Source organism: Oreochromis aureus, linkage group 3, assembly GCF_013358895.1.
Source record: "Oreochromis aureus strain Israel breed Guangdong linkage group 3, ZZ_aureus, whole genome shotgun sequence".
In the NCBI taxonomy this organism is placed as follows: domain Eukaryota; kingdom Metazoa; phylum Chordata; class Actinopteri; order Cichliformes; family Cichlidae; genus Oreochromis; species Oreochromis aureus.
The window spans coordinates 31,327,566-31,355,098 of NC_052944.1; the positions used below are offsets into that span (position 1 = coordinate 31,327,566).

Sequence of the window (27,533 nt, forward strand, 5' to 3'; positions counted from 1 at the left end):
CAGTTAATAGTTAGAGGTTACTCAATCTGTATCATTCCCTCCTTTTCAGGCATGGACAGCAGACTAGTCCTCACTCTCCTGTTTGTGATGCTGACTGGGTGTTTCATGGGCACTTATGCTCAAAATAACACAACCAGTGTGACTCCAGCAACCAGCACAAACACTACCAGCAACAATACCACCTCCAACACCATCACCAATGCAAGCAGCAACACTGGCACCAACACCACCACCCCACCACGATCCAACACGACTGCAGCTCCAACAACACCTGCCCCACTAGTGCCTAACAGTAATGTGACAATTCTTAATGTGAGTAATGTAGAAAAAACATTAAAAATAAATAAAATCATTAAAAAATATAAATAAAATAATTAGTTAATTACTGTGAGATGCACTTCACAAACGTACACACACACGCAGTTCTTTATTGCCAGATGCCACGTTTATTTTTAGTTTTCATTTGTTGTGACAGTCCGTAGTCTGTACAGCTCCGCTCTCAGCTGATCCCAGCTTCCTCCCCTCCGCTCCTCTCCCGTCTCACTAAAAAAGGGGAAGGAAACCGTCATCAGCTGTTCTCACCTGCCTCTTCAGCACCGTCCCGTTGAGCTCACTGCGCCACTCCTGCCCTGCAGCCGAGCCCGGGACCACACCTCCGCCACAATTACTGAAGCAGAAGACTGAAGAAAACGATATTAGGGGACAATAAAGTGGCATTGATCAGTACCTATTAACATATACACTGCCCCTTTCACTAACATGGATCTTATTTGTTCTCGCAGGCCTCTATTACTAGAACTGAATGTGGCAGGAAACAGCTGTGTGCAGCTCAGCCCTCTGGCTGTGACCCCTCAAACGGGACATGTTTCTTCCTTGGTGCCCAAGCGCTTGGAGGTCAAAATTTTATGTTTGACCTTGCAGGAGAATCAGACGGCTACATTGCTGCCACGCTGTCACGTAACACACAGGTATGTCAAATTTGATCATTTCAGCACAAATGAAAATGCAGTGAAGTTTAACAATGAGACAGTCTAGTATTTTGTTAGAACTCATCTTTATAGAGAGGTAACATTTACAATGTCTGGTTTTTCACCACAGGGAGTCAATGACACAACCTACATCTGTGCAAATAACAATGGTGTAGTCAAATTCTTCAGTGCTCTTCTGAACAACGGCAAGCTGACTCGCACACCGGTGAGTTCTACTAGAAGTTAACCTTTTTGTTATTTGATTGGCATCTTTTACAAAAGAAATATTTACAACATTAACATTAGTCCGATTTGGTTTACATTAAGGACTAAACAATAAACTTCCCAAATATTCTTTTTTTACTATCATTAGTTTAAAAAATGATCATTCTGCCTATCTCCCTAATGATCTTGTGTTGCCTTAACCTGTATTTAACTGTAACAATGAAACACTTATTATCCTAATTACAACCAAACACTGTAAATTCTGTAAGTGCGTTCTGTGGTTGTATTTAAGTTTATTTAAGTACTTACACCTTCTGAGTCTTCAGCTCAATATGAAGGCAAATGTTAATTAAACTATGACCATGAACATCAGTTAGAATAATGCGAATGAAAACTCTTTTTGTTGTGATCTGTTTTCTTCTGCAGCTTAAAGTCAACACTGTGAGGGGCAAAGTCAGTGGAAAGAACATCCAGTGTCAGTTTGCTGCCACAGTACCAGACTCTAATAGCACCACAACTAGAGCAGACACAAGCACTACAAGTTTCTCAATGTCAGTCTCCACTGGAACTTACAATGCCAGTAAGCTAACACATCAACATCACATCAATTGCCCTTTCAACAGACCACTGACACCCAACATTACAGACACTATCACAGACGATATATCAATATGTTGTCATGAACTTTAAACACATCAGTGATCTTTTTGTCTATGGTTGTTCTTTCAGGTTCTGATGGTCTGGGAAGCCCTACTGCCAAGATAACAACTGGTGTGGTAGACCTGGCAAATGTTAATGCCACTATCAATAATCAGATTAATTCCAACACCACAGCACCACCCAACACGACTGCAGCTCCAACAACACCTGCCCCACTGGTGCCTGACACTAATGTGACAATTCTTAATGTGAGTAATGTAGAAAAACTTAAAAATAAATAAAATAATTATTTAATTACTAAAGCAAAAGACTGAGGAAATCAATATCAGGGGATAATAAAATAGCATTGATCAGTACCTATGAACACATACACTGCCCCATTCACTAACATGGATCTTATTTGTTCTCGCAGGCCTCTATTACTAGAACTGAATGTGGCAGGAAACAGCTCTGTGCAGCTCAGCCCTCTGGCTGTGACCCCTCAAACGGGACATGTTTCTTCCTTGGTGCCCAAGCGCTTGGAGGTCAAAATTTTATGTTTGACCTTGCAGGAGAATCAGACGGCTACATTGCTGCCACCCTGTCACGTAACACACAGGTATGTCAAATTTGATCATTTCAGCACAAATGAAAATGCAGTGAAGTTTAACAATGAGACAGTCTAGTATTTTGTTAGAACTCATCTTTATAGAGAGGTAACATTTACAATGTCTGGTTTTTCACCACAGGGAGTCAATGACACAACCTACATCTGTGCAAATAACAATGGTGTAGTCAAATTCTTCAGTGCTCTTCTGAACAACGGCAAGCTGACTACTTTTACACCCGTGAGTTCTACTAGAAGTTAACCTTTTGTTATTTGATTGGCATCTTTTAAAAAGAAATATTTACAACATTTGTCCTATTTGGTTTACATTAAGGACTAAACAATAAACTTCCCCAATTTTCTTTTCTTTGTGTCATTAGTTTGATAAATGATCATTCTGCCTATCTGCCTTATTCTACCTAAAGATCTTGTGTTGCCTTCACCTGTATTTAACTGTAACAATAAAATACTGATTATCCTAATTACAACCAAACACTGTAAATTCTGTGAGTGCGTTCTGTGGTTGTAATTAAAGTACATACATAGATGCAGGTCTGCCTTCTGAGTCTTCTACTCAATATCAAGGCAAATGTTAATTAAACTATGACCATGAACATCAGTTAGAATAATGCGAATGAAAACTCTTTTTGTTGTGATCTGTTTTCTTCTGCAGCTTAAAGTCAACAATGTGAGGGGCAAAGTCAGTGGAAAGAACATCCAGTGTCAGTTTGCTGCCACAGTACCAGACTCTACTAGCACCACAACTAGAGCAGACACAAGCACTACAAGTTTCTCAATGTCAGTCTCCACTGGAACTTACAATGCCAGTAAGCTAACACATCAACATCACATCAATTGCCCTTTCAACAGACCACTGACACCCAGCATTACAGACACTATCACAGACGATATATCAATATTGTGGCGAGCTCAGACAAGGAGGAGACAGAGGTATTGTTTGGTCTTGCTTCCCGCGAGCTAACCAGGGAGCACAGCCATTTATTTAAATCTGCGCAGGGAGCACTGCCGCTAGCAAACTGCTCCGCCGCAACCACAACAACACCAACACCAACACAAAATGGCGCTCTCTTACCCGGAAACACACAGTTGCAGAGAGAGCGTCACCTGTAACCATGGCAACAGAACATAAATGTCAATAACAAAACCCCGAACAGCCCTGGCCCGCTACATAGCCCCCACCTAAGGGGTCAGTCGTCCCCGACAACCCCATTTCCCAACACAAAGTCCTGCAAATGTCCATGTGTCTTCCTTCGCGGTAGCAGGCCGATCTCGACCAGCAGGGGAAGAGTCACTTGATGAGAACCTGGGGTGCCGCCAGCATCCCCTGCCCCAGCGGCTGCTGGAGCGGGCGGGCGGTACGGTGAGAGCCTCTCCTGGTGCAACACCGCCACGCGCCCTGGGCCCGGCATGCGGATCTGGTACACCACTTCTGTTAGCCGCCCCACGACTTCCGCCGGCCCTCGCCAGTGACCGCACAGCCTGGGGGACACCCCTCTCTTGCGAACCGGGCAGTACACCCAAACCTTGTCGCCAGGCACGAAAGCTCCCCCTCGGCACCTGGTGTCGCAGGCTCTTTTCTGTCGTACTCCGGCGCTGAACTGGGCCTGGCGGGTGTAGTCATGAACCACTCGCGGCGCTCCCTTAGCCTCCTGTAGCAGTCCCTGCCCACCAACACGCGCCGGTACCCTGCCTCGGGGGACGGGAAAGGCCCTAGGACGTCTCCTCCCACTCTCTCCATCGGGCCCCCACCCAATGCGGCTGCAGGGGAGCAGTGGGGCGTTGAGTGGGGCCTTTCTGTGCCGTACAGGTGTCACAGCAGTGCACATGAAGTTCCACATCCCGTCGACAACCAGGCCAGTAGAACTGCCCCTGAGACGGCGGAGAGTTTTAGCATTCCCATAGTGGCTGGCCCCCACCGAGCCGTGGACAAGCTCGAGCACCTGCGACCGCAGCGACCGAGGCACCAACAGCTGCGGAGATCCTTGCCCTGTTCGGGGCCCGCCATCTCCGGTACAGGAGGCCGTCGTGGGTCTCCAGATTGTTGTACTGGGAGTAGTAGGCCTTCACTTCGGGCCTCTGTCCTGACACCCCTGTCCAGCCTGAGCGTCGTGCTGCCTCCAGCCAGGCCCCCACCTGAACCAACGTCGCATCAGCCTCCTGCTCCTGCTTCAGCTGCTGCATGGTCAACGAGCCATCCCCTCCGTCGGCTTTGGCCCGAGCAGTAGCCACGCCCATGCCTCCTGAGCCCGCTCTCCCTGCCGTTTCGAGAGGGGCAGCTGGCGTGGGCGCAGACAGATGGGTTGAGCAGAGCCGGTGTCGATGGCGTGCTGAACCAGCTGCGTCTGCCTGCAGTCTCCGGTTCCCTGCTTTTGACCGCACTGGAGAGCCAGAGTCTCTGTACCAAGAGTGATAGCCAGCTTCGCGGTGTAAACGCAGGCCCCCAGCGGGTCACCAGATCAAGGCCGATGATGCACTGGTCTTGGGCGTCAGCAAGCCAGAAGTCGTGCACCAGCTCCAGATCCTTCACTCGGATCTGCAACGGTTTCTTACCCGCATGTCAGTTCTCTCCCCCGTCACTGTCATCAGCTGGGTGTCGGTGGGTGACCAACCCATCACAAGCGGCCCGGATGTTCCAGGATACACACCAGGTCGTATTAGGGAAATGGTGGACCCCGTGTCCACCAGGGCCTGGCAGGGCTGGTCCTCAACACAGCAGCTCAGGTAGAGTCCCTTGAGGTGCCCGACTAGGCCCACCACCGTGCATCGTTCTTGGAGGGGGGCAGGAAGCTGGAGCGGTGGTCCCCTCGCTGTACCGCTCCCCCTCTCATCCCCCTGAGGCCACATAGTTCTGGCCTTTGGGGCGGGCGCCAAGCAGTCGCGCGCCACGTGGCCAGGCTCATCGCACCGGTAGCAGCGGTCGGTCGGTCGACGGGGACGCCTCCAGGGCACCGAGGGCTGCGGCTGGCATATCCCCGCAACCTCCCTCTCACTGTCGCAGTCTGCGGCTCTGATTTGAGGGTAGTTTGTGGGGCGCAAGTGCTGGTCAGGTCACGATGTGAGCACAAGCTCGGCCCTTTCAGCCTCAAGGAGCGCCTCACGGAGAGTCTGAGGCATGGCCAGGCGGACGTGTTGGCGTAGTCGCTCTGGGAAAAGTCCTCGCAGGAAAGCATGCAGGCTAAGCTCCTCACGGGCTGCTGCTGGGAACTCCGGGTAGCCACGACGAGCATGCAGCAACACGTCCGCTGCAAAGGTGCCCAGGCTCTCCCCCGGCCGACGGCTCCGGTTGGTCAGCTGCTCTCTGCTCTGATCAGTGGAGTGCCGCTGCCCAAATTGCCTCTCGAGTGCTATGGTGAGGGTCTGGAGCTCATGCTGCTCTGACGGGCTAGGTCAAGGAATACCTGCAGTGCATCTCCTTCCAATGCTAGCGCTAAGTTGGTAGCAGCCTCTTCATCGCTCCAGCCATTATGCCTCGCGGCTAGCCGTACTTGTGAGAGGTAGGGCTCTAGCGGGGTTAGCCCGTTGTATTTCGGTACCTTAGCTGCCGTTGCAGGCATCACTGCTCGCTGTCGGGAGCCCGGCGTGTCGGTCGACAGAGGCAGCCCATGAAGCATTGTCCTAGCGTCGGTCGCCACGGGCCGCTACCGGGTGCGCTTCGCGCCGTCCGGGACCCGGCCGGGGACTTACATGGCCGCTCGCTTGCTCCAGCCTCTGAGTCTCTCTCCATCCATTCCGGCGGTGAGCTATCCCACTTCTGACACCAATGTGGCGAGCTCAAACAAGGAGGAGACAGAGGTATTGTTTGGTCTTGCTTCCCGCGAGCTAGCCAGGGAGCACAGCCATTTATTTAAATCTGCGCAGGAGCACTGTCGCTAGCAAACTGCTCCGCGCCGCAACCACAACAACAACAACACAAAATGGCGCTCTCTCACCCGGAAACACACAGTTGCAGACAGAGCGTCACCCATAACCATGGCAACAGAACATAAATGTCAATAACAAAACCCCGAACAGCCCTGGCCCACTACAATATGTTGTCATGCACTTTAAACACATCAGTGATCTTTTTGTCTATGGTTGTTCTTTCAGGTTCTGATGGTCTGGGAAGCCCTACTGCCAAGATAACAACTGGTGTGGTAGACCTGGCAAATGTTAATGCCACTATCAATAATCAGATTAATTCCAACACCACAGCACCACCCAACACGACTGCAGCTCCAACAACACCTGCCCCACTGGTGCCTGACACTAATGTGACAATTCTTAATGTGAGTAATGTAGAAAAACTTAAAAATAAATAAAATAATTATTTAATTACTAAAGCAAAAGACTGAGGAAATCAATATCAGGGGATAATAAAATAGCATTGATCAGTACCTATTAACACATACACTGCCCCATTCACTAACATGGATCTTATTTGTTCTTGCAGGCCTCTATTACTAGAACTGAATGTGGCAGGAAACAGCTGTGTGCAGCTCAGCCCTCTGGCTGTGACCCCTCAAACGGGACATGTTTCTTCCTTGGTGCCCAAGCGCTTGGAGGTCAAAATTTTATGTTTGACCTTGCAGGAGAATCAGACGGCTACATTGCTGCCACCCTGTCACGTAACACACAGGTATGTCAAATTTGATCATTTCAGCATAAATGAAAATGCAGTGAAGTTTAACAATGAGACAGTCTAGTATTTTGTTAGTCGTCATCTTTATAGAGAGGTAACATTTACAATGTCTGGTTTTTCACCACAGGGAGTCAATGACACAACCTACATCTGTGCAAATAACAATGGTGTAGTCAAATTCTTCAGTGCTCTTCTGAACAACGGCAAGCTGACTCGCACACGGTGAGTTCTACTAGAAGTTAACCTTTTGTTATTTGATTGGCATCTTTTAAAAAGAAATATTTACAACATTTGTCCTATTTGGTTTACATTAAGGACTAAACAATAAACTTCCCCAATTTTCTTTTTCTTTGTGTCATTAGTTTGATAAATGATCATTCTGCCTATCTGCCTTATTCTACCTAAAGATCTTGTGTTGCCTTCACCTGTATTTAACTGTAACAATAAAATACTGATTATCCTAATTACAACCAAACACTGTAAATTCTGTGAGTGCGTTCTGTGGTTGTAATTAAAGTACATACATAGATGCAGGTCTGCCTTCTGAGTCTTCTACTCAATATCAAGGCAAATGTTAATTAAACTATGACCATGAACATCAGTTAGAATAATGCGAATGAAAACTCTTTTTTTGTGATCTGTTTTCTTCTGCAGCTTAAAGTCAACAATGTGAGGGGCAAAGTCAGTGGAAAGAACATCCAGTGTCAGTTTGCTGCCACAGTACCAGACTCTACTAGCACCACAACTAGAGCAGACACAAGCACTACAAGTTTCTCAATGTCAGTCTCCACTGGAACTTACAATGCCAGTAAGCTAACACATCAACATCACATCAATTGCCCTTTCAACAGACCACTGACACCCAGCATTACAGACACTATCACAGACGATATATCAATATTGTGGCGAGCTCAGACAAGGAGGAGACAGAGGTATTGTTTGGTCTTGCTTCCCATGAGCTAACCAGGGAGCACAGCCATTTATTTAAATCTGCGCAGGAGCACTGCCGCTAGCAAACTGCTCCAGCGCAACAACCACAACAACACCAACACCAACACAAAATGGCGCTCTCTTGCCCGAAACACACAGTTGCAGAGAGCGTCACCTGTAACCATGGCAACAGAACATAAATGTCAATAACAAAACCCCGAACAGCCCTGGCCCGCTACATAGCCCCCACCTAAGGGGTCAGTCGTCCCCGACAACCCCATTTCCCAACACAAAGTCCTGCAAATGTCCATGTGTCTTCCTTCGGCGCGCAGGCCGATCTCGACCAGCAGGGGAAGAGTCACTTGGATGAGAACCTGGGGTGCCGCCAGCATCCCCTGCCCCAGCGGCTGCTGGAGCGGGCGGGCGGTACGGTGAGAGCCTCTCCTGGTGCAACACCGCCACGCGCCCTGGGCCCGGCATGCGGATCTGGTACACCACTTCTGTTAGCCGCCCCACGACTTCCGCCGGCCCTCGCCAGTGACCGCACAGCCTGGGGACACCCTCTCTTGCGAACCGGCAGTACACCCAAACCTTGTCGCCAGGCACGAAAGCTCCCCGGCACCTGGTGTCGCAGGCTCTTTCTGTCGTACTCGGCGCTGAACTGGGCCTGGCGGGTGTAGTCATGAACCACTCGCGGCCGCTCCCTTAGCCTCCTGTAGCAGTCCCTGCCCACCAACACGCGCCGGTACCCTGCCTCGGGGACGGGGAAAGGCCCTAGGACGTCTCCTCCCACTCTCTCCATCGGGGCCCCCACCCAATGCGGCTGCAGGGGAGCAGTGGGGCGTTGAGTGGGGCCTTTCTGTGCCGTACAGGTGTCACAGCAGTGCACATGAAGTTCCACATCCCGTCGACAACCAGGCCAGTAGAACTGCCCCCTGAGACGGCGGAGAGTTTTAGCATTCCCATAGTGGCTGGCCCCCACCGAGCCGTGGACAAGCTCGAGCACCTGCGACCGCAGCGACCGAGGCACCAACAGCTGCGGGAGATCCTTGCCCTGTTCGGGGGCCCGCCATCTCCGGTACAGGAGGCCGTCGTGGGTCTCCAGATTGTTGTACTGGGAGTAGTAGGCCTTCACTTCGGGCCTCTGTCCTGACACCCCTGTCCAGCCTGAGCGTCGTGCTGCCTCCAGCCAGGCCCCCACCTGAACCAACGTCGCATCAGCCTCCTGCTCCTGCTTCAGCTGCTGCATGGTCAACGAGAGCCATCCCCCTCCGTCGGCTTTGGCCCGAGCAGTAGCCACGCCCCATGCCTCCTGAGCCCGCTCTCCCTGCCGTTTCGAGAGGGGCAGCTGGCGTGGGCGCAGACAGATGGGTTGAGCAGAGCCGGTGTCGATGGCGTGCTGAACCAGCTGCGTCTGCCTGCAGTCTCCGGTTCCCTGCTTTTGACCGCACTGGAGAGCCAGAGTCTCTGTACCAAGAGTGATAGCCAGCTTCGCGGTGTAAACGCAGGCCCCCCAGCGGGTCACCAGATCAAGGCCGATGATGCACTGGTCTTGGACGTCAGCAAGCCAGAAGTCGTGCACCAGCTCCAGATCCTTCACTCGGATCTGCAACGGTTTCTTACCCCGCATGTCAGTTCTCTCCCCCGTCACTGTCATCAGCTGGGTGTCGGTGGGTGACCAACCCATCACAAGCGGCCCGGATGTTCCAGGATACACACCAGGTCGTATTAGGGAAATGGTGGACCCCGTGTCCACCAGGGCCTGGCAGGGCTGGTCCTCAACACAGCAGCTCAGGTAGAGTCCCTTGAGGTGCCCGACTAGGCCCACCACCGTGCATCGTTCTTGGAGGGGGGCAGGAAGCTGGAGCGGTGGTCCCCTCGCTGTACCGCTCCCCCTCTCATCCCCCTGAGGCCACATAGTTCTGGCCTTTGGGGCGGGCGCCAAGCAGTCGCGCGCCACGTGGCCAGGCTCATCGCACCGGTAGCAGCGGTCGGTCGGTCGACGGGACGCCTCAGGGCACCGAGGGCTGCGGCTGGCATATCCCGCAACCTCCCTCTCACTGTCGCAGTCTGCGGCTCTGATTTGAGGGTAGTTTGTGGGGCGCAAGTGCTGGTCAGGTCACGATGTGAGCACAAGCTCGGCCCTTTCAGCCTCAAGGCGCCTCACGGAGAGTCTGAGGCATGGCCAGGCGGACGTGTTGGCGTAGTCGCTCTGGGAAAAGTCCTCGCAGGAAAGCATGCAGGCTAAGCTCCTCACGGGCTGCTGCTGGGAACTCCGGGTAGCCACGACGAGCATGCAGCAACACGTCCGCTGCAAAGGTGCCCAGGCTCTCCCCCGGCCGACGGCTCCGGTTGGTCAGCTGCTCTCTGCTCTGATCAGTGGAGTGCCGCTGCCCAAATCGCCTCTCGAGTGCTATGGTGAGGGTCTGGAGCTCATGCTGCTCTGACGGGGCTAGGTCAAGGAATACCTGCAGTGCATCTCCTTCCAATGCTAGCGCTAAGTTGGTAGCAGCCTCTTCATCGCTCCAGCCATTATGCCTCGCTGACTAGCCGTGCTTGTGAGAGGTAGGGCTCTGGCGGGGTTAGCCCGTTGTATTTCGGTACCTTAGCTGCCGTTGCAGGCATCACTGCTCGCTGTCGGGAGCCCGGCGTGTCGGTCGACAGAGGCAGCCCATGAAGCATTGTCCTAGCGTCGGTCGCCACGGGCGCTACAGCGGTGCGCTCGCGCCGTGGGGACCCGTCGGGGGACTTACATGGCCGCTCGCTTGCTCCAGCCTCTGAGTCTCTCTCTCCATTCCGGCGAGGGTGAGCTATCCCACTTCTGACACCAATGTGGCGAGCTCAAACAAGGAGGAGACAGAGGTATTGTTTGGTCTTGCTTCCCGCGAGCTAGCCAGGGAGCACAGCCATTTATTTAAATCTGCGCAGGAGCACTGTCGCTAGCAAACTGCTCCGCGCCGCAACCACAACAACAACAACACAAAATGGCGCTCTCACCCGAAACACACAGTTGCAGACAGAGCGTCACCCATAACCATGGCAACAGAACATAAATGTCAATAACAAAACCCCGAACAGCCCTGGCCCACTACAATATGTTGTCATGCACTTTAAACACATCAGTGATCTTTTTGTCTATGGTTGTTCTTTCAGGTTCTGATGGTCTGGGAAGCCCTACTGCCAAGATAACAACTGGTGTGGTAGACCTGGCAAATGTTAATGCCACTATCAATAATCAGATTAATTCCAACACCACAGCACCACCCAACACGACTGCAGCTCCAACAACACCTGCCCCACTGGTGCCTGACACTAATGTGACAATTCTTAATGTGAGTAATGTAGAAAAACTTAAAAATAAATAAAATAATTATTTAATTACTAAAGCAAAAGACTGAGGAAATCAATATCAGGGGATAATAAAATAGCATTGATCAGTACCTATTAACACATACACTGCCCCATTCACTAACATGGATCTTATTTGTTCTTGCAGGCCTCTATTACTAGAACTGAATGTGGCAGGAAACAGCTGTGTGCAGCTCAGCCCTCTGGCTGTGACCCCTCAAACGGGACATGTTTCTTCCTTGGTGCCCAAGCGCTTGGAGGTCAAAATTTTATGTTTGACCTTGCAGGAGAATCAGACGGCTACATTGCTGCCACCCTGTCACGTAACACACAGGTATGTCAAATTTGATCATTTCAGCATAAATGAAAATGCAGTGAAGTTTAACAATGAGACAGTCTAGTATTTTGTTAGTCGTCATCTTTATAGAGAGGTAACATTTACAATGTCTGGTTTTTCACCACAGGAGTCAATGACACAACCTACATCTGTGCAAATAACAATGGTGTAGTCAAATTCTTCAGTGCTCTTCTGAACAACGGCAAGCTGACTCGCACACCGGTGAGTTCTACTAGAAGTTAACCTTTTGTTATTTGATTGGCATCTTTTAAAAAGAAATATTTACAACATTTGTCCTATTTGGTTTACATTAAGGACTAAACAATAAACTTCCCCAATTTTCTTTTCTTTGTGTCATTAGTTTGATAAATGATCATTCTGCCTATCTGCCTTATTCTACCTAAAGATCTTGTGTTGCCTTCACCTGTATTTAACTGTAACAATAAAATACTGATTATCCTAATTACAACCAAACACTGTAAATTCTGTGAGTGCGTTCTGTGGTTGTAATTAAAGTACATACATAGATGCAGGTCTGCCTTCTGAGTCTTCTACTCAATATCAAGGCAAATGTTAATTAAACTATGACCATGAACATCAGTTAGAATAATGCGAATGAAAACTCTTTTTGTTGTGATCTGTTTTCTTCTGCAGCTTAAAGTCAACAATGTGAGGGGCAAAGTCAGTGGAAAGAACATCCAGTGTCAGTTTGCTGCCACAGTACCAGACTCTACTAGCACCACAACTAGAGCAGACACAAGCACTACAAGTTTCTCAATGTCAGTCTCCACTGGAACTTACAATGCCAGTAAGCTAACACATCAACATCACATCAATTGCCCTTTCAACAGACCACTGACACCCAGCATTACAGACACTATCACAGATGATATATCAATATTGTGGCGAGCTCAGACAAGGAGGAGACAGAGGTATTGTTTGGTCTTGCTTCCTTCGCGAGCTAACCAGGGAGCACAGCCATTTATTTAAATCTGCGCGGGAGCACTGCCGCTAGCAAACTGCTCCGCGCCGCAACCACAACAACACCAACACCAACACAAAATGGCGCTCTCTTACCCGGAAACACACAGTTGCAGAGAGAGCGTCACCTGTAACCATGGCAACAGAACATAAATGTCAATAACAAAACCCCGAACAGCCCTGGCCCGCTACATAGCCCCCACCTAAGGGGTCAGTCGTCCCCGACAACCCCATTTCCCAACACAAAGTCCTGCAAATGTCCATGTGTCTTCCTTCGGCGCGCAGGCCGATCTCGACCAGCAGGGGAAGAGTCACTTGGATGAGAACCTGGGGTGCCGCCAGCATCCCCTGCCCCAGCGGCTGCTGGAGCGGGCGGGCGGTACGGTGAGAGCCTCTCCTGGTGCAACACCGCCACGCGCCCTGGGCCCGGCATGCGGATCCGGTACACCACTTCTGTTAGCCGCCCCACGACTTCCGCCGGCCCTCGCCAGTGACCGCACAGCCTGGGGGACACCCCTCTCTTGCGAACCGGGCAGTACACCCAAACCTTGTCGCCAGGCACGAAAGCTCCCCCTCGGCACCTGGTGTCGCAGGCTCTTTTCTGTCGTACTCCGGCGCTGAACTGGGCCTGGCGGGTGTAGTCATGAACCACTCGCGGCCGCTCCCTTAGCCTCCTGTAGCAGTCCCTGCCCACCAACACGCGCCGGGTACCCTGCCTCGGGACGGGAAAGGCCCTAGGACGTCTCCTCCCACTCTCTCCATCGGGGCCCCCACCCAATGCGGCTGCAGGGGAGCAGTGGGGCGTTGAGTGGGGCCTTTCTGTGCCGTACAGGTGTCACAGCAGTGCACATGAAGTTCCACATCCCGTCGACAACCAGGCCAGTAGAACTGCCCCCTGAGACGGCGGAGAGTTTTAGCATTCCCATAGTGGCTGGCCCCACCGAGCCGTGGGACAAGCTCGAGCACCTGCGACCGCAGCGACCGAGGCACCAACAGCTGCGGGAGATCCTTGCCCTGTTCGGGGGCCCGCCATCTCCGGTACAGGAGGCCGTCGTGGGTCTCCAGATTGTTGTACTGGGAGTAGTAGGCCTTCACTTCGGGCCTCTGTCCTGACACCCCTGTCCAGCCTGAGCGTCGTGCTGCCTCCAGCCAGGCCCCCACCTGAACCAACGTCGCATCAGCCTCCTGCTCCTGCTTCAGCTGCTGCATGGTCAACGAGAGCCATCCCCCTCCGTCGGCTTTGGCCCGAGCAGTAGCCACGCCCCATGCCTCCTGAGCCCGCTCTCCCTGCCGTTTCGAGAGGGGCAGCTGGCGTGGGCGCAGACAGATGGGTTGAGCAGAGCCGGTGTCGATGGCGTGCTGAACCAGCTGCGTCTGCCTGCAGTCTCCGGTTCCCTGCTTTTGACCGCACTGGAGAGCCAGAGTCTCTGTACCAAGAGTGATAGCCAGCTTCGCGGTGTAAACGCAGGCCCCCCAGCGGGTCACCAGATCAAGGCCGATGATGCACTGGTCTTGGACGTCAGCAAGCCAGAAGTCGTGCACCAGCTCCAGATCCTTCACTCGGATCTGCAACGGTTTCTTACCCCGCATGTCAGTTCTCTCCCCGTCACTGTCATCAGCTGGGTGTCGGTGGGTGACCAACCCATCACAAGCGGCCCGGATGTTCCAGGATACACACCAGGTCGTATTAGGGAAATGGTGGACCCCGTGTCCACCAGGGCCTGGCAGGCTGGTCCTCAACACAGCAGCTCAGGTAGAGTCCCTTGAGGTGCCCGACTAGGCCCACCACCGTGCATCGTTCTTGGAGGGGGGCAGGAAGCTGGAGCGGTGGTCCCCTCGCTGTACCGCTCCCCCTCTCATCCCCCTGAGGCCACATAGTTCTGGCCTTTGGGGCGGGCGCCAAGCAGTCGCGCCACGTGGCCAGGCTCATCGCACCGGTAGCAGCGGTCGGTCGGTCGACGGGGGCGCCTCAGGGCACCGAGGGCTGCGGCTGGCATATCCCGCAACCTCCCTCTCACTGTCGCAGTCTGCGACTCTGATTTGAGGGTAGTTTGTGGGGCGCAAGTGCTGGTCAGGTCACGATGTGAGCACAAGCTCGGCCCTTTCAGCCTCAAGGAGCGCCTCACGGAGAGTCTGAGGCATGGCCAGGCGGACGTGTTGGCGTAGTCGCTCTGGGAAAAGTCCTCGCAGGAAAGCATGCAGGCTAAGCTCCTCACGGGCTGCTGCTGGGAACTCCGGGTAGCCACGACGAGCATGCAGCAACACGTCCGCTGCAAAGGTGCCCAGGCTCTCCCCCGGCCGACGGCTCCGGTTGGTCAGCTGCTCTCTGCTCTGATCAGTGGAGTGCCGCTGCCCAAATCGCCTCTCGAGTGCTATGGTGAGGGTCTGGAGCTCATGCTGCTCTGACGGGGCTAGGTCAAGGAATACCTGCAGTGCATCTCCTTCCAATGCTAGCGCTAAGTTGGTAGCAGCCTCTTCATCGCTCCAGCCATTATGCCTCGCGGCTAGCCGTACTTGTGAGAGGTAGGGCTCTAGCGGGGTTAGCCCGTTGTATTTCGGTACCTTAGCTGCCGTTGCAGGCATCACTGCTCGCTGTCGGGAGCCCGGCGTGTCGGTCGACAGAGGCAGCCCATGAAGCATTGTCCTAGCGTCGGTCGCCACGGGCCGCTACCGCGGTGCGCTCGCGCCGTGGGGACCCGTCGGGGGACTTACATGGCCGCTCGCTTGCTCCAGCCTCTGAGTCTCTCTCTCCATTCCGGCGAGGGTGAGCTATCCCACTTCTGACACCAATGTGGCGAGCTCAAACAAGGAGGAGACAGAGGTATTGTTTGGTCTTGCTTCCCGCGAGCTAGCCAGGGAGCACAGCCATTTATTTAAATCTGCGAGGAGCACTGTCGCTAGCAAACTGCTCCGCGCCGCAACCACAACAACAACAACACAAAATGGCGCTCTCACCCGAAACACACAGTTGCAGACAGAGCGTCACCCATAACCATGGCAACAGAACATAAATGTCAATAACAAAACCCCGAACAGCCCTGGCCCACTACAATATGTTGTCATGCACTTTAAACACATCAGTGATCTTTTTGTCTATGGTTGTTCTTTCAGGTTCTGATGGTCTGGGAAGCCCTACTGCCAAGATAACAACTGGTGTGGTAGACCTGGCAAATGTTAATGCCACTATCAATAATCAGATTAATTCCAACACCACAGCACCACCCAACACGACTGCAGCTCCAACAACACCTGCCCCACTGGTGCCTGACACTAATGTGACAATTCTTAATGTGAGTAATGTAGAAAAACTTAAAAATAAATAAAATAATTATTTAATTACTAAAGCAAAAGACTGAGGAAATCAATATCAGGGATAATAAAATAGCATTGATCAGTACCTATTAACACATACACTGCCCCATTCACTAACATGGATCTTATTTGTTCTTGCAGGCCTCTATTACTAGAACTGAATGTGGCAGGAAACAGCTGTGTGCAGCTCAGCCCTCTGGCTGTGACCCCTCAAACGGGACATGTTTCTTCCTTGGTGCCCAAGCGCTTGGAGGTCAAAATTTTATGTTTGACCTTGCAGGAGAATCAGACGGCTACATTGCTGCCACCCTGTCACGTAACACACAGGTATGTCAAATTTGATCATTTCAGCATAAATGAAAATGCAGTGAAGTTTAACAATGAGACAGTCTAGTATTTTGTTAGTCGTCATCTTTATAGAGAGGTAACATTTACAATGTCTGGTTTTTCACCACAGGGAGTCAATGACACAACCTACATCTGTGCAAATAACAATGGTGTAGTCAAATTCTTCAGTGCTCTTCTGAACAACGGCAAGCTGACTCGCACACCGGTGAGTTCTACTAGAAGTTAACCTTTTTGTTATTTGATTGGCATCTTTTAAAAAAGAAATATTTACAACATTTGTCCTATTTGGTTTACATTAAGGACTAAACAATAAACTTCCCCAATTTTCTTTTCTTTGTGTCATTAGTTTGATAAATGATCATTCTGCCTATCTGCCTTATTCTACCTAAAGATCTTGTGTTGCCTTCACCTGTATTTAACTGTAACAATAAAATACTGATTATCCTAATTACAACCAAACACTGTAAATTCTGTGAGTGCGTTCTGTGGTTGTAATTAAAGTACATACATAGATGCAGGTCTGCCTTCTGAGTCTTCTACTCAATATCAAGGCAAATGTTAATTAAACTATGACCATGAACATCAGTTAGAATAATGCGAATGAAAACTCTTTTTGTTGTGATCTGTTTTCTTCTGCAGCTTAAAGTCAACAATGTGAGGGGCAAAGTCAGTGGAAAGAACATCCAGTGTCAGTTTGCTGCCACAGTACCAGACTCTACTAGCACCACAACTAGAGCAGACACAAGCACTACAAGTTTCTCAATGTCAGTCTCCACTGGAACTTACAATGCCAGTAAGCTAACACATCAACATCACATCAATTGCCCTTTCAACAGACCACTGACACCCAGCATTACAGACACTATCACAGATGATATATCAATATTGTGGCGAGCTCAGACAAGGAGGAGACAGAGGTATTGTTTGGTCTTGCTTCCCGCGAGCTAACCAGGGAGCACAGCCATTTATTTAAATCTGCGCAGGAGCACTGCCGCTAGCAAACTGCTCCGCGCCGCAACCACAACAACACCAACACCAACACAAAATGGCGCTCTCTTACCCGGAAACACACAGTTGCAGAGAGAGCGTCACCTGTAACCATGGCAACAGAACATAAATGTCAATAACAAAACCCCGAACAGCCCTGGCCCGCTACATAGCCCCCACCTAAGGGGTCAGTCGTCCCCGACAACCCCATTTCCCAACACAAAGTCCTGCAAATGTCCATGTGTCTTCCTTCGGCGCGCAGGCCGATCTCGACCAGCAGGGGAAGAGTCACTTGGATGAGAACCTGGGGTGCCGCCAGCATCCCCTGCCCCAGCGGCTGCTGGAGCGGGCGGGCGGTACGGTGAGAGCCTCTCCTGGTGCAACACCGCCACGCGCCCTGGGCCCGGCATGCGGATCTGGTACACCACTTCTGTTAGCCGCCCCCACGACTTCCGCCGCCCTCGCCAGTGACCGCACAGCCTGGGGACACCCTCTCTTGCGAACCGGCAGTACACCCAAACCTTGTCGCCAGGCACGAAGCTCCCCTCGGCACCTGGTGTCGCAGGCTCTTTTCTGTCGTACTCCGGCGCTGAACTGGGCCTGGCGGGTGTAGTCATGAACCACTCGCGGCCGCTCCCTTAGCCTCCTGTAGCAGTCCCTGCCCACCAACACGCGCGCGGTACCCTGCCTCGGGACGGGAAAGGCCCTAGGACGTCTCCTCCCACTCTCTCCATCGGGCCCCCACCCAATGCGGCTGCAGGGGAGCAGTGGGGCGTTGAGTGGGGCCTTTCTGTGCCGTACAGGTGTCACAGCAGTGCACATGAAGTTCCACATCCCGTCGACAACCAGGCCAGTAGAACTGCCCCCTGAGACGGCGGAGAGTTTTAGCATTCCCATAGTGGCTGGCCCCCACCGAGCCGTGGACAAGCTCGAGCACCTGCGACCGCAGCGACCGAGGCACCAACAGCTGCGGGAGATCCTTGCCCTGTTCGGGGCCCGCCATCTCCGTACAGGAGGCCGTCGTGGGTCTCCAGATTGTTGTACTGGGAGTAGTAGGCCTTCACTTCGGGCCTCTGTCCTGACACCCCTGTCCAGCCTGAGCGTCGTGCTGCCTCCAGCCAGGCCCCCACCTGAACCAACGTCGCATCAGCCTCCTGCTCCTGCTTCAGCTGCTGCATGGTCAACGAGAGCCATCCCCCTCCGTCGGCTTTGGCCCGAGCAGTAGCCACGCCCCATGCCTCCTGAGCCCGCTCTCCCTGCCGTTTCGAGAGGGGCAGCTGGCGTGGGCGCAGACAGATGGGTTGAGCAGAGCCGGTGTCGATGGCGTGCTGAACCAGCTGCGTCTGCCTGCAGTCTCCGGTTCCCTGCTTTTGACCGCACTGGAGAGCCAGAGTCTCTGTACCAAGAGTGATAGCCAGCTTCGCGGTGTAAACGCAGGCCCCCAGCGGGTCACCAGATCAAGGCCGATGATGCACTGGTCTTGGGCGTCAGCAAGCCAGAAGTCGTGCACCAGCTCCAGATCCTTCACTCGGATCTGCAACGGTTTCTTACCCGCATGTCAGTTCTCTCCCCCGTCACTGTCATCAGCTGGGTGTCGGTGGGTGACCAACCCATCACAAGCGGCCCGGATGTTCCAGGATACACACCAGGTCGTATTAGGGAAATGGTGGACCCCGTGTCCACCAGGGCCTGGCAGGGCTGGTCCTCAACACAGCAGCTCAGGTAGAGTCCCTTGAGGTGCCCGACTAGGCCCACCACCGTGCATCGTTCTTGGAGGGGGGCAGGAAGCTGGAGCGGTGGTCCCCTCGCTGTACCGCTCCCCCTCTCATCCCCCTGAGGCCACATAGTTCTGGCCTTTGGGGCGGGCGCCAAGCAGTCGCGCGCCACGTGGCCAGGCTCATCGCACCGGTAGCAGCGGTCGGTCGGTCGACGGGGACGCCTCCAGGGCACCGAGGGCTGCGGCTGGCATATCCCCGCAACCTCCCTCTCACTGTCGCAGTCTGCGACTCTGATTTGAGGGTAGTTTGTGGGGCGCAAGTGCTGGTCAGGTCACGATGTGAGCACAAGCTCGGCCCTTTCAGCCTCAAGGAGCGCCTCACGGAGAGTCTGAGGCATGGCCAGGCGGACGTGTTGGCGTAGTCGCTCTGGGAAAAGTCCTCGCAGGAAAGCATGCAGGCTAAGCTCCTCACGGGCTGCTGCTGGGAACTCCGGTAGCCACGACGAGCATGCAGCAACACGTCCGCTGCAAAGGTGCCCAGGCTCTCCCCGGCCGACGGCTCCGGTTGGTCAGCTGCTCTCTGCTCTGATCAGTGGAGTGCCGCTGCCCAAATCGCCTCTCGAGTGCTATGGTGAGGGTCTGGAGCTCATGCTGCTCTGACGGGCTAGGTCAAGGAATACCTGCAGTGCATCTCCTTCCAATGCTAGCGCTAAGTTGGTAGCAGCCTCTTCATCGCTCCAGCCATTATGCCTCGCGGCTAGCCGTGCATTTGTGAGAGGTAGGGCTCTAGCGGGTTAGCCCGTTGTATTTCGGTACCTTAGCTGCCGTTGCAGGCATCACTGCTCGCTGTCGGGAGCCCGGCGTGTCGGTCGACAGAGGCAGCCCATGAAGCATTGTCCTAGCGTCGGTCGCCACGGGCCGCTACCGCGGTGCGCTCGCGCCGTCGGGACCCGTCGGGGGACTTACATGGCCGCTCGCTTGCTCCAGCCTCTGAGTCTCTCTCTCCATTCCGGCGAGGGTGAGCTATCCCACTTCTGACACCAATGTGGCGAGCTCAAACAAGGAGGAGACAGAGGTATTGTTTGGTCTTGCTTCCCGCGAGCTAGCCAGGGAGCACAGCCATTTATTTAAATCTGCGCAGGAGCACTGTCGCTAGCAAACTGCTCCGCGCCGCAACCACAACAACAACAACACAAAATGGCGCTCTCTCACCCGGAAACACACAGTTGCAGACAGAGCGTCACCCATAACCATGGCAACAGAACATAAATGTCAATAACAAAACCCCGAACAGCCCTGGCCCACTACAATATGTTGTCATGCACTTTAAACACATCAGTGATCTTTTGTCTATGGTTGTTCTTTCAGGTTCTGATGGTCTGGGAAGCCCTACTGCCAAGATAACAACTGGTGTGGTAGACCTGGCAAATGTTAATGCCACTATCAATAATCAGATTAATTCCAACACCACAGCACCACCCAACACGACTGCAGCTCCAACAACACCTGCCCCACTGGTGCCTGACACTAATGTGACAATTCTTAATGTGAGTAATGTAGAAAAACTTAAAAATAAATAAAATAATTATTTAATTACTAAAGCAAAAGACTGAGGAAATCAATATCAGGGGATAATAAAATAGCATTGATCAGTACCTATTAACACATACACTGCCCCATTCACTAACATGGATCTTATTTGTTCTTGCAGGCCTCTATTACTAGAACTGAATGTGGCAGGAAACAGCTGTGTGCAGCTCAGCCCTCTGGCTGTGACCCTCAAACGGACATGTTTCTTCCTTGGTGCCCAAGCGCTTGGAGGTCAAAATTTTATGTTTGACCTTGCAGGAGAATCAGACGGCTACATTGCTGCCACCCTGTCACGTAACACACAGGTATGTCAAATTTGATCATTTCAGCATAAATGAAAATGCAGTGAAGTTTAACAATGAGACAGTCTAGTATTTTGTTAGTCGTCATCTTTATAGAGAGGTAACATTTACAATGTCTGGTTTTTCACCACAGGAGTCAATGACACAACCTACATCTGTGCAAATAACAATGGTGTAGTCAAATTCTTCAGTGCTCTTCTGAACAACGGCAAGCTGACTACACACGGTGAGTTCTACTAGAAGTTAACCTTTTGTTATTTGATTGGCATCTTTTAAAAAAGAAATATTTACAACATTTGTCCTATTTGGTTTACATTAAGGACTAAACAATAAACTTCCCCAATTTTCTTTTCTTTGTGTCATTAGTTTGATAAATGATCATTCTGCCTATCTGCCTTATTCTACCTAAAGATCTTGTGTTGCCTTCACCTGTATTTAACTGTAACAATAAAATACTGATTATCCTAATTACAACCAAACACTGTAAATTCTGTGAGTGCGTTCTGTGGTTGTAATTAAAGTACATACATAGATGCAGGTCTGCCTTCTGAGTCTTCTACTCAATATCAAGGCAAATGTTAATTAAACTATGACCATGAACATCAGTTAGAATAATGCGAATGAAAACTCTTTTGTTGTGATCTGTTTTCTTCTAGCTTAAAGTCAACAATGTGAGGGGCAAAGTCAGTGGAAAGAACATCCAGTGTCAGTTTGCTGCCACAGTACCAGACTCTACTAGCACCACAACTAGAGCAGACACAAGCACTACAAGTTTCTCAATGTCAGTCTCCACTGGAACTTACAATGCCAGTAAGCTAACACATCAACATCACATCAATTGCCCTTTCAACAGACCACTGACACCCAGCATTACAGACACTATCACAGACGATATATCAATATTGTGGCGAGCTCAGACAAGGAGGAGACAGAGGTATTGTTTGGTCTTGCTTCCCGCGAGCTAACCAGGGAGCACAGCCATTTATTTAAATCTGCGCAGGAGCACTGCCGCTAGCAAACTGCTCCGCGCCGCAACCACAACAACACCAACACCAACACAAAATGGCGCTCTCTTACCCGGAAACACACAGTTGCAGAGAGAGCGTCACCTGTAACCATGGCAACAGAACATAAATGTCAATAACAAAACCCCGAACAGCCCTGGCCCGCTACATAGCCCCCCACCTAAGGGGTCAGTCGTCCCCGACAACCCCATTTCCCAACACAAAGTCCTGCAAATGTCCATGTGTCTTCCTTCGCGCGCAGGCCGATCTCGACCAGCAGGGAAGAGTCACTTGGATGAGAACCTGGGGTGCCGCCAGCATCCCCTGCCCCAGCGGCTGCTGGAGCGGGCGGGCGGTACGGTGAGAGCCTCTCCTGGTGCAACACCGCCACGCGCCCTGGGCCCGGCATGCGGATCCGGTACACCACTTCTGTTAGCCGCCCCACGACTTCCGCCGGCCCTCGCCAGTGACCGCACAGCCTGGGGGACACCCCTCTCTTGCGAACCGGGCAGTACACCCAAACCTTGTCGCCAGGCACGAAAGCTCCCCCTCGGCACCTGGTGTCGCAGGCTCTTTTCTGTCGTACTCCGGCGCTGAACTGGGCCTGGCGGGTGTAGTCATGAACCACTCGCGGCCGCTCCCTTAGCCTCCTGTAGCAGTCCCTGCCCACCAACACGCGCCGGTACCCTGCCTCGGGGACGGGGAAAGGCCCTAGGACGTCTCCTCCCACTCTCTCCATCGGGGCCCCCACCCAATGCGGCTGCAGGGGAGCAGTGGGGCGTTGAGTGGGGCCTTTCTGTGCCGTACAGGTGTCACAGCAGTGCACATGAAGTTCCACATCCCGTCGACAACCAGGCCAGTAGAACTGCCCCTGAGACGGCGGAGAGTTTTAGCATTCCCATAGTGGCTGGCCCCACCGAGCCGTGGACAAGCTCGAGCACCTGCGACCGCAGCGACCGAGGCACCAACAGCTGCGGGAGATCCTTGCCCTGTTCGGGGCCCGCCATCTCCGGTACAGGAGGCCGTCGTGGGTCTCCAGATTGTTGTACTGGGAGTAGTAGGCCTTCACTTCGGCCTCTGTCCTGACACCCCTGTCCAGCCTGAGCGTCGTGCTGCCTCCAGCCAGGCCCCCACCTGAACCAACGTCGCATCAGCCTCCTGCTCCTGCTTCAGCTGCTGCATGGTCAACGAGCCATCCCCTCCGCTGGCTTTGGCCCGAGCAGTAGCCACGCCCCATGCCTCCTGAGCCCGCTCTCCCTGCCGCTTCGAGAGGGCAGCTGGCGTGGGCGCAGACAGATGGGTTGAGCAGAGCCGGTGTCAATGGCGTGCTGAACCAGCTGCGTCTGCCTGCAGTCTCCGGTTCCCTGCTTTTGACCGCACTGGAGAGCCAGAGTCTCTGTACCAAGAGTGATAGCCAGCTTCGCGGTGTAAACGCAGGCCCCCCAGCGGGTCACCAGATCAAGGCCGATGATGCACTGGTCTTGGATGTCAGCAAGCCAGAAGTCGTGCACTAGCTCCAGATCCTTCACTCGGATCTGCAACGGTTTCTTACCCCGCATGTCAGTTCTCTCCCCCGTCACTGTCATCAGCTGGGTGTCGGTGGGTGACCAACCCATCACAAGCGGCCCGGATGTTCCAGGATACACACCAGGTCGTATTAGGGAAATGGTGGACCCGTGTCCACCAGGGCCTGGCAGGGCTGGTCCTCAACACAGCAGCTCAGGTAGAGTCCCTTGAGGTGCCCGACTAGGCCCACCACCGTGCATCGTTCTTGGAGGGGCAGGAAGCTGGAGCGGTGGTCCCTCGCTGTACCGCCTCCCCTCTCATCCCCTGAGGCCACATAGTTCTGGCCTTTGGGGCGGGCGCCACAGTCGCGCGCCACGTGGCCAGGCTCATCGCACCGGTAGCAGCGGTCGGTCGGTCGACGGGGACGCCTCCAGGGCACCGAGGGCTGCGGCTGGCATATCCCCGCGACCTCCCTCTCACTGTCGCAGTCTGTGGCTCTGATTTGAGGGTAGTTTGGGGGGCGCAACTGCTGGTCAGGTCGCGATGTAAGCACAAGCTCGGCCCTTTCAGCCTCAAGGAGCGCCTCACGGAGAGTCTGAGGCATGGCCAGGCGGACGTGTTGGCGTAGTCGCTCTGGGAAAAGTCCTCGCAGGAAAGCATGCAGGCTAAGCTCCTCACGGGCTGCTGCTGGGAACTCTGGATAGCCACGATGAGCATACAGCAACACATCCGCTGCAAAGGTGCCCAGGCTCTCCCCCGGCCTACGGCTCCGGTTGGTCAGCTGCTCCCTGCTCTGATCAGTGGAGTGCCGCTGCCCAAATCGCCTCTCGAGTGCTATGGTGAGGGTCTGGAGCTCATGCTGCTCTGACGGGGCTAGGTCAAGGAGTACCTGCAGTGCATCTCCTTCCAATGCTAGCGCTAAGTTGGTAGCAGCCTCTTCATCGCTCCAGCCATTATGCCTCGCGGCTAGCCGTGCTTGTGAGAGAGGTAGGGGCTCTAGCGGGTTAGCCCGTTGTATTTCGGTACCTTAGCTGCCGTTGCAGGCATCACTGCTCGCTGTCAGGGGCCCGGCATGTCGGTCGACAGAGGCAGCCCATGAAGCATTGTCCTAGCGTCGGTCGCCACGGGCCGCTGCCGCGGTGCGCTCGCGCCATCGGGACCCGTCGGGGGACTTACATGGCCGCTCGCTTGCTCCAGCCTCTGAATCTCTCTCTCCATTCCGGCGAGGGTGAGCTATCCCACTTCTGACACCAATGTGGCGAGCTCAGACAAGGAGGAGACAGAGGTATTGTTTGGTCTTGCTTCCCACGAGCTAGTCAGGGAGCACAGCCATTTATTTAAATCTGCGCAGGAGCACTGCCGCTAGCAAACTGCTCCGCGCTGCAACCACAACAACAACAACACAAAATGGCGCTCTCTCACCCGGAAACACACAGTTGCAGAGAGAGCGTCACCCGTAACCATGGCAACAGAACATAAATGTCAATAACAAAACCCCGAACAGCCCTGGCCCACTACAATATGTTGTCATGCACTTTAAACACATCAGTGATCTTTTTGTCTATGGTTGTTCTTTCAGGTTCTGATGGTCTGGGAAGCCCTACTGCCAAGATAACAACTGGTGTGGTAGACCTGGCAAATGTTAATGCCACTATCAATAATCAGATTAATTCCAACACCACAGCACCACCCAACACGACTGCAGCTCCAACAACACCTGCCCCACTGGTGCCTGACACTAATGTGACAATTCTTAATGTGAGTAATGTAGAAAAACTTAAAAATAAATAAAATAATTATTTAATTACTAAAGCAAAAGACTGAGGAAATCCGTATCAGGGGATAATAAAATAGCATTGATCAGTACCTATTAACATATACACTGCCCCATTCACTAACATGGATCTTATTTGTTCTTGCAGGCCTCTATTACTAGAACTGAATGTGGCAGGAAACAGCTCTGTGCAGCTCAGCCCTCTGGCTGTGACCCCTCAAACGGGACATGTTTCTTCCTTGGTGCCCAAGCGCTTGGAGGTCAAAATTTTATGTTTGACCTTGCAGGAGAATCAGACGGCTACATTGCTGCCACCCTGTCACGTAACACACAGGTATGTCAAATTTGATCATTTCAGCACAAATGAAAATGCAGTGAAGTTTAACAATGAGACAGTCTAGTATTTTGTTAGTCGTCATCTTTATAGAGAGGTAACATTTACAATGTCTGGTTTTTCACCACAGGAGTCAATGACACAACCTACATCTGTGCAAATAACAATGGTGTAGTCAAATTCTTCAGTGCTCTTCTGAACAACGGCAAGCTGACTCGCACACCGGTGAGTTCTACTAGAAGTTAACCTTTTGTTATTTGATTGGCATCTTTTAAAAAGAAATATTTACAACATTTGTCCTATTTGGTTTACATTAAGGACTAAACAATAAACTTCCCCAATTTTCTTTTCTTTGTGTCATTAGTTTGATAAATGATCATTCTGCCTATCTGCCTTATTCTACCTAAAGATCTTGTGTTGCCTTCACCTGTATTTAACTGTAACAATAAAATACTGATTATCCTAATTACAACCAAACACTGTAAATTCTGTGAGTGCGTTCTGTGGTTGTAATTAAAGTACATACATAGATGCAGGTCTGCCTTCTGAGTCTTCTACTCAATATCAAGGCAAATGTTAATTAAACTATGACCATGAACATCAGTTAGAATGATGCGAATGAAAACTCTTTTTGTTGTGATCTGTTTTCTTCTGCAGCTTAAAGTCAACAATGTGAGGGGCAAAGTCAGTGGAAAGAACATCCAGTGTCAGTTTGCTGCCACAGTACCAGACTCTACTAGCACCACAACTAGAGCAGACACAAGCACTACAAGTTTCTCAATGTCAGTCTCCACTGGAACTTACAATGCCAGTAAGCTAACACATCAACATCACATCAATTGCCCTTTCAACAGACCACTGACACCCAACATTACAGACACTATCACAGACGATATATCAATATGTTGTCATGCACTTTAAACACATCAGTGATCTTTTTGTCTATGGTTGTTCTTTCAGGTTCTGATGGTCTGGGAAGCCCTACTGCCAAGATAACAACTGGTGTGGTAGACCTGGCAAATGTTAATGCCACTATCAATAATCAGATTAATTCCAACACCACAGCACCACCCAACACGACTGCAGCACCACCCAACACGACTGCAGCTCCAACAACACCTGCCCCACTGGTGCCTGACACTAATGTGACAATTCTTAATGTGAGTAATGTAGAAAAAAATAAAAATAAACAAAATAATTATTTAATTACTAAAGCAAAAGACTGAGGAAATCAATATCAGGGGATAATAAAGTGGCATTGATCAGTACCTATTAACATATACACTGCCCCATTCACTAACATGGATCTTATTTGTTCTTGCAGGCCTCTATTACTAGAACTGAATGTGGCAGGAAACAGCTCTGTGCAGCTCAGCCCTCTGGCTGTGACCCCTCAAACGGGACATGTTTCTTCCTTGGTGCCCAAGCGCTTGGAGGTCAAAATTTTATGTTTGACCTTGCAGGAGAATCAGACGGCTACATTGCTGCCACGCTGTCACGTAACACACAGGTATGTCAAATTTGATCATTTCAGCACAAATGAAAATGCAGTGAAGTTTAACAATGAGACAGTCTAGTATTTTGTTAGTCGTCATCTTTATAGAGAGGTAACATTTACAATGTCTGGTTTTTCACCACAGGGAGTCAATGACACAACCTACATCTGTGCAAATAACAATGGTGTAGTCAAATTCTTCAGTGCTCTTCTGAACAACGGCAAGCTGACTACGCACACCGGTGAGTTCTACTAGAAGTTAACCTTTTGTTATTTGATTGGCATCTTTTAAAAAGAAATATTTACAACATTAACATTAGTCCGATTTGGTTTACATTAAGGACTAAACAATAAACTTCCCAAATATTCTTTTTTTACTATCATTAGTTTAAAAAATGATCATTCTGCCTATCTGCGTAATGATCTTGTGTTGCCTTAACCTGTGTTTAACTGTAACAATGAAACACTTTTTATCCTAATTACAACCAAA

General features: G+C 51.7%; 2 protein-coding genes across 2 annotated transcripts; both read left to right on the forward strand.

The window, feature by feature from the left end:
* Nucleotides 1-258: 258 nt before the first annotated feature.
* On the forward strand, nt 259-7,483 carry LOC120433579 (uncharacterized protein YMR317W-like). The gene is made up of 12 exons (XM_039599997.1): nt 259-312; nt 783-968; nt 1,099-1,194; nt 1,620-1,773; nt 1,923-2,101; nt 2,266-2,451; nt 2,582-2,680; nt 3,113-3,266; nt 6,547-6,725; nt 6,890-7,075; nt 7,206-7,300; nt 7,441-7,483. The coding sequence occupies exons 2-12, from the start codon at nt 906-908 to the stop codon at nt 7,481-7,483; spliced, it is 1,434 nt and encodes a 477-aa protein (XP_039455931.1). The 5' UTR covers nt 259-312; nt 783-905.
* Nucleotides 7,484-7,606: 123 nt separating this feature from the next.
* LOC120433583 (serine-rich adhesin for platelets-like) lies at nt 7,607-27,299 on the forward strand. Its single transcript, XM_039600010.1, has 21 exons — nt 7,607-7,612; nt 7,733-7,886; nt 11,162-11,340; nt 11,505-11,694; nt 11,824-11,915; nt 12,348-12,501; nt 15,786-15,964; nt 16,128-16,313; nt 16,444-16,539; nt 16,974-17,127; nt 20,407-20,585; nt 20,750-20,872; nt 21,587-21,740; nt 22,197-22,352; nt 25,020-25,198; nt 25,363-25,537; nt 25,679-25,773; nt 26,206-26,359; nt 26,509-26,708; nt 26,873-27,058; nt 27,189-27,299. The coding sequence occupies exons 1-21, from the start codon at nt 7,607-7,609 to the stop codon at nt 27,297-27,299; spliced, it is 3,102 nt and encodes a 1,033-aa protein (XP_039455944.1).
* Nucleotides 27,300-27,533: the final 234 nt, after the last annotated feature.

Excerpts from the sequence above, each read along its gene's own strand:
- LOC120433583 (XM_039600010.1), top strand. Across the intron at positions 17,128-20,406 it reads CACTGGAACTTACAATGCCA|GTTCTGATGGTCTGGGAAGC; the intron begins GTAAGCTAACAC and ends TTGTTCTTTCAG. Across the intron at positions 20,873-21,586 it reads CTTGGAGGTCAAAATTTTAT|CTTAAAGTCAACAATGTGAG; the intron begins GTTTGACCTTGC and ends GTTTTCTTCTAG.
- LOC120433579 (XM_039599997.1), top strand. The coding sequence starts at position 906 with ATGTTTGACCTTGCAGGAGAATCAGACGGCTACATTGCTGCCACGCTG. Across the intron at positions 2,452-2,581 it reads CCCTGTCACGTAACACACAG|GGAGTCAATGACACAACCTA; the intron begins GTATGTCAAATT and ends TTTTCACCACAG. Across the intron at positions 3,267-6,546 it reads CACTGGAACTTACAATGCCA|GTTCTGATGGTCTGGGAAGC; the intron begins GTAAGCTAACAC and ends TTGTTCTTTCAG.